The 6,245-nt window shown below is 55.3% G+C and overlaps 1 protein-coding gene across 1 annotated transcript in view; it reads right to left on the bottom strand.

The window, feature by feature from the left end:
* Positions 1–6,245, bottom strand: part of DPYSL4 (dihydropyrimidinase like 4) — an 11,679-nt gene that overhangs the window by 1,657 nt on the left and 3,777 nt on the right. The window contains exons 6-11 of the mRNA XM_005428813.2: positions 4,737–4,805; positions 4,260–4,380; positions 3,471–3,627; positions 3,109–3,250; positions 2,007–2,177; positions 943–1,122 (exon numbers count right to left, since the gene is read on the bottom strand). Of these exons, the coding sequence (XP_005428870.1) occupies positions 943–1,122; positions 2,007–2,177; positions 3,109–3,250; positions 3,471–3,627; positions 4,260–4,380; positions 4,737–4,805 (840 nt within the window). The remainder of the gene's footprint in view (positions 1–942; positions 1,123–2,006; positions 2,178–3,108; positions 3,251–3,470; positions 3,628–4,259; positions 4,381–4,736; positions 4,806–6,245) is intronic.

Below are 6,245 nucleotides of genomic sequence, written 5' to 3' on the forward strand. Positions count from 1 at the left end.
GCACAGCTGCCCGGCCTCGGCACAGCTGCCCAGCCCTGGCACAGCTGCCCGGTCCTGGCACAGCTGCCCAGTCTTGGCACAGCTGCCCGGCCCCAGCACAGCTGCCTGGGGCAGTGCTGGAGTCCCCATCCCTGGAGGGATATCAAAACCCGTGAGGATGTGGCCCCTGGGGACGTGGGGCAGTGGTGGCCTGGGCATTGCTGGGAGAATGATTGGAATTGATGGTCTAGAAAGGACTTTCAACCTGGCCGTGGACACCTCCAGGGATGGGGCATCTGCACCTTCTCTGGGTCCCATTCCCACCCTGCAGGGAGCTGGCACATCCCCATCCTGCCCTCCAGGCACCCCAGACACCCTGAGGCACACCAGAGTCTGGGCTCCTGCCTCTGCAATTAATTTGGGTTACTGATTCCTGCTCTGCCTTTCTGTAGGATGCAGAATTACAGTGTCTGCAACAGCACAGGGAAAAGGGAAGGAGGACAGAGCTGCTAAGAAGCTCTTTACATATTTGCATGTCTTTGTGTCTCTTTAAACAGCTGTGCCAACACAAAGGAGGATTTATCTTACTGTATTCCAGTACCTACAGGATGTACATCCCTTACCCTCCAAAGGCTGCAGAGCAGACACTGGGAATACAGCAACAGAAACTTCTCTAGCACAGGTAAGAGAGGAATTCCTCCCTCTACATCAATACAAAGTTTGCTAGAAGTCATATCTTTGCTTTGTAACATTGTAATAGGCTAATAAAACTGTCATTATTAGCTCTAATACTAAGAATTCTTGACTGAGGAGCCAGGCAGTTACATGACAGCACACAGAAAGAAACAGCATTGATAATAATGCTGCTGCTGTTGCAGGTTTGCCATCACAGCCGCTCCTATATACTACAGCTGAGAGATTGTGATCAAAACATGGGATTATGGCAAATAAAACTCTCCTTACCCTGTTTCTTGCCTTTATCCTTTTATAAACGAAGTCAGGGAATGTCTTCCTAGGGATGAAGCGACCTGAGCCCTGGGTGACACACAGATTTCCATCTTCCAGGACAACTCTTCCCTGACTTATGACCAAGGTTGGGACCCCGTGGCACTCAGTGCCTTCAAATATGTTGTACTCCACGTTCTGGAAAAAGCAAACCCTGATATTCAGTGCCTGCAGGATTCTAAGAGGAGGCCAACAGTGCTCCCCACTTTTGTACATTGCTTCTCATGCAGCATCAGCCAGAACTAACTAACGCCCCATATCCCAAATAACAAGATTCCAAGGTGCAGCAAACTGGAATGGAGAAAATAAACCTTAAAACGAATCATATTAAACTACAGCAATAGTTTAATATTTTTATTAAATTATATTTATATTATTTTATTATATTATTTACATATTCTTTATGGAATATTTAAATTTTGTATTGTATTAAGATTAATACCATTATATATTAAACTATAGCAATAGTTTAATACATATTAAACTGTAAATAATACACATTGCAATTTAGCAATAGTTCAATACTTCAGCACCGACATTTTTCTAGTCCACAGCAAATACAATGACCTTAAGATTTCCTTACCAGATGCCAGCTGCCTTGGAGTGCTCACTCAGTACCAATCCCACCCTTTACAGCAATAAAAGGATATTTTCCTACTATTTTTAAAAGCAAATGCATGGTCCTTCATCAGTTTACCCACACAGAGAACTCCTCCTGTGCTGAATTATCTGCTTAATTCAGCACCGACATTTTTCTAGTCCACAGCAAATACAATGACCTTAAGATTTCCTTACCAGATGCCAGCTGCCTTGGAGTGCTCACTCAGTACCAATCCCACCCTTTACAGCAATAAAAGGATATTTTCCTACTATTTTTAAAAGCAAATGCATGGTCCTTCATCAGTTTACCCACACAGAGAACTCCTCCTGTGCTGAATTATCTGATCTAGCTAAGGAGATGCACTGCTTTCCAGATCTGACTGTAAGACCAGCCCCAGAGAACGATTTAAAATGTCTTTTACCGAATGGTGGGTTTTTGCTGAGATGATTTTCGTAGCCTTGGGGTTCCAGAGCACCAGGTCAGCGTCTGAGCCCACAGCCACACGCCCCTTCCTGGGGTAGCAGTTGAAGATCTTGGCAGCGTTGGTGCTGGTCACTGCCACAAAATCGTTCTCATCCATCTTCCCGGGGACCTGGGGAGGGGAAACATCCCAGGGGGACATGGGCTGGGGGCAGGGCTGTGCCCTGGCAGGAGCTGCTGCCCCCTCCCCTGTGCCCATGTGGGTGAGGCTCTGCTCTGCCACAGGGCTGGGGCTACCGGGGAGGGGGCTGTGAGCCTTGTCCCCGTGGGATAAAGGATATGAGAGACAGGTTTTGTTTTCCTTGGACTCCAAAGGTTGAGGTCTCTGAAACACAAGACCTTCACTGGTTGGCTCCAACTCCTGCACAGGCATCTCAGGATCACTGAAGAGGGCTGGGGACAGCCCAGTGAAGAAAGATGGGACCTGAACCTAACCAATGCTATTTCTTTACCATCTTCAATCATCATCTTACGAAAAGTTCTATTTCTCTTTGAGCAAAGCCCATCTAAGAGAGGTTTCAGGGTGGCTTGGCTCCCAGGCTCCTGCAGTCTGCACAGGGACATCTGCTCTGTGGGATGCAGGATGGAGCTCCCCAGGGATGCTGCTGGCAGGGATGTGTGCGCTGGGGTGACTGATCCCACCCTCGGATCACAGCCCTGCTGCCAGGCACACAGGTGACAGGGATCACCTGGGGCCTGGGGTCACCTGGCAGCTGGAAGCACGGCCATGGCCACGTCCCACGGGAGAGACACCCTGTCCCCATCCACCCCCCAGGCCCTGTGAGCACCAGGGGACAGGAGCACCCCATCACCCTCGGGAGAAAGTGCTGCAGACACTCCCTGGAGACAGAGCAGGAGCAGAGAGAGGGTGGTCCCTGCACAGCAGCCTTTGAAGACAGCGTGCAGGCATTTGTGTGTCTCAGTCTGTCGTCAGCAGCTCTCTGAAGCTGCAGAGAGTCTAGACAGTGTCACTGCTGTGGCCTGTCTGCACTAACGAGGCTGTGACAGCCTGGAGCCCCGGCACAGCTCCCTGCAGCACCTACCACGCACTTCTCCCAGACGATGGCCATCCTCTCCTCGATGCCGTTGGTGCCCTCGGGGATCAGGGTGAAGTTGTCCTTGCCCACGGCCTTCTGCGCAGTGCTGAAGGTGCAGTGGGCACTGCCCGTGACCTGCAGGTCCCCGCTGGGGAAGGACAGGGCAGGGCTCAGGGAGGGGGCACTGACGGCCCCCCCAGGCTGGCACAGCCCCCCTTGCTGGGCAGCCCATGGGGGCTCCAGAGGCTCGCGGGCTCGGGCCCCACAGCGATGCCAGGGCTGTAAATGGCATCGGGTGGGCGTGGGCGGGATGCAGACGGGGCAGGGCAGGTGTGCCCAGCTGTGCCCAGCTGTGCCACGGGACCCACCTGGAGAGCAGAGTGCTGAGGTGATCGGGCGTGCTGGGGTCGGGGCTGACGGGCGGGGACGTGACGAAGGCGGCGGCTTTGGCCCAGTTTTTGCTCCAGTAGTGGGAGCCATCCGTGCCCAGGCTGGCCGTGATGGGCTCCCCGTACACCACAGTGCCTGCAGAGCGAGGGGCTGTCAGGGCAGCACGGCACAGACACGGCCCTGCCACAACCACTCACAGCAGCTCCAGTCCTCCAGCACCGCCAGCGCCTCAGAGCCTCGCTGATCCTTTACATTATCCCAGGTGACTGGGAGACACTGTCAAAGCAAGCTCTGGATCCGTCTGTCCTCTCCTTACACCAGGCACACATTCCTACGAGCTGTCATGCCTTCCTTTAAACCAAACCTGAGTCTGTCTGGCAGCCATGGGCCGTGGGAAGCGGTGACTGTGCTCCCCCTTCCACCCTGCTCCCCACAGGATTGATCCCAGCCCTTCCCACTCCACCCCCAGCCACAATTTGGAGCTTGCTCCACATCTGTTTTTCATTCAGTTCACACCAAACGATCACAAGTGGATTATTCCCCGTTTCTCAGCTGCGTCTGCCTAGATGGAAGTGTCACAGCTTCCAACACATCCAATCCTCCCAAGCAATTAGCTCTGGCACAGCCTACCATGGAAACCAGCACGAGCCTCAGCGCCCTCAGTGTGGGGGAGCTCAGGGGATGAGGACTTCTCAGACCTCACAGTCAGAATGAGATTCCTGGCTGGATTCAGAGGTTCAGTGACTGCCTGTGCAGGCCAGTGTTACCTTTCCTCTTGGCCTGAGCCAGGACATCTGCAGCCCCCCTGCTCATGACCTTGGTGACGTAGAGGGGGCAGTTGGCCTGTCTGGCGATGGTGATGGCACGGAACACGGCCTCTGCCTCCACCTGTGGGCACAAGAACATGACACAGGGGTCCCACGACACAGGGGTCCCGTGACACAGGGATCCCACAACACAGGGGTCCCATGACACAGGGGTCCCATGACACAGGGGTCCCACGACACAGGGGTCCCAGGACACAGGGGTCCCAGGACACAGGGGTCCCAGCACACAGGTGTCCCACGACACAGGGGTCCCGTGACACAGGGATCCCACAACACAGGGGTCCCATGACACAGGGGTCCCATGACACAGGGGTCCCACGACACAGGGGTCCCAGGACACAGGGGTCCCATGACACAGGGGTCTCAGCCCCCCTGCATGGCGGGTCTGGAGCCTGGCACGAGGGCTGGTGGCGTTACCTCCTCGGGGCGGCTGAGGACGTGCCCCTCCGGGCCTGTAATCCCCAGCTCCAGCAGCCTCTTCTGCTCCTGGGGGTGAGGAGGAAGGACAGAGCAGTCAGTGATGGGCCCAGCCTGCTGGAGCACCGTGGGACACAGCACACCCTGTGCAGAGCCACCCGAGGGTCCGGGGACACTCCCCGGGGACATCCCACTCCCAGGGCCACCTCCCAGAGACCTGTCCTGTGCTGCAGAAACGCTCCTGCACGGGAGCTGCTGTGCCCCAGCAGCACCTCTGGACCTTCCCACCCCTCAGACGGTTCTGGAGGAGGGGACTCACACCCAGGCTGCCCCAGCTACAGCAAAGAGAGAGGGATCCTACCACCTGAGCCTGCTGGAGCTGCTCAGCTGCCCCTGGAGGAGGCAGGGATGGGCCCAGGGATGTGGCTGTCACTGGGGTGCAGCCAGTGCCACCTCTCCTGAAGGTTCCTGTCCCTTTGCACCTCACCAAGCGGCACGGAGGAAAGGGAGCCCGCAGTGACAGACGCTGAGATGAGCTCTGGGATGTCCCAGGTCACTCAAGAGGGGCCTGAATGCAGATGCCCAGCACACAGCTCACCCTGTCCCTCGGCTGCTCTGCACCATGCAGCCGCGCAGGCAGCTGGCACTAAGGCAAGGATGTAATCCAACACCCCGGGCAGATCCCACGGGATCCTTTAGAGGCCCCTGCTCTCAGAGCGTGCCTATTTGTCTGTATTCTTGTCACAGATCTCCTCCAAGTTTGTCCCCAGGGCTCAAGTGTCACCGCGCTGGCAGCTGACAAACACTGCTGCAGCTATGAGCTGCCTGGCTCCACAGCCAGCTGAGGAACAGGTTTGCAGAGAAAATCCCAGGAGGTGGGAATTAGCCTTTATCCTGTTTGTTCAAATAAACCCATTGGAAGGATTGGATCTGGCTTTCAGTTCAGCCTTCCTCCCACACCAGACTGAGCGCTGGCGTGACCGTGAGCCTGAGGAACTGCCCGTCTAACTCCAGCTTGTGTATCTGACCCAGGCTGGAGCCAAGGCTGTCTTTTCTACAGGTAAAATAAGGAAAAACAAGGCCCATGAGCAGAGGCTGTGACACCAAGGAATTCCCAAGTGCTGATGGTGGAGTTAAATACTGCCCATGTCACGGACATTACTGCCTCAAGCCTCCTGATTTTTTCAACTAATCCAAACTCCTAAACACAACAGATAACAGGATAAAGCATCACTTAAGGCAGCCAGTCATCCCTTAGCAACCCCCAAAGTGCTTTTTGAGAACCCAAGCACCCACATGTCAAGATCCATGAGGACATTGATGATTCCACAGGACACCCTGATGCTGCTGCACATTCCTCTGCCTGCACCTGCTGCTACACAGGGTCCTGTTCCCTCCAAGGCTTTGGGGCTCCAGCTCCCCGGGCAGGGACAGGGACAGGGGCAGGGACAGGGACAGGGGCAGGACAGGGGCAGGGGCAGGGGCAGGACAGGGGCAGGGGCAGGGACA

The sequence above is a fragment of the Geospiza fortis genome, unplaced genomic scaffold, assembly GCF_000277835.1.
Source record: "Geospiza fortis unplaced genomic scaffold, GeoFor_1.0 scaffold298, whole genome shotgun sequence".
Lineage (NCBI taxonomy): Eukaryota > Metazoa > Chordata > Aves > Passeriformes > Thraupidae > Geospiza > Geospiza fortis.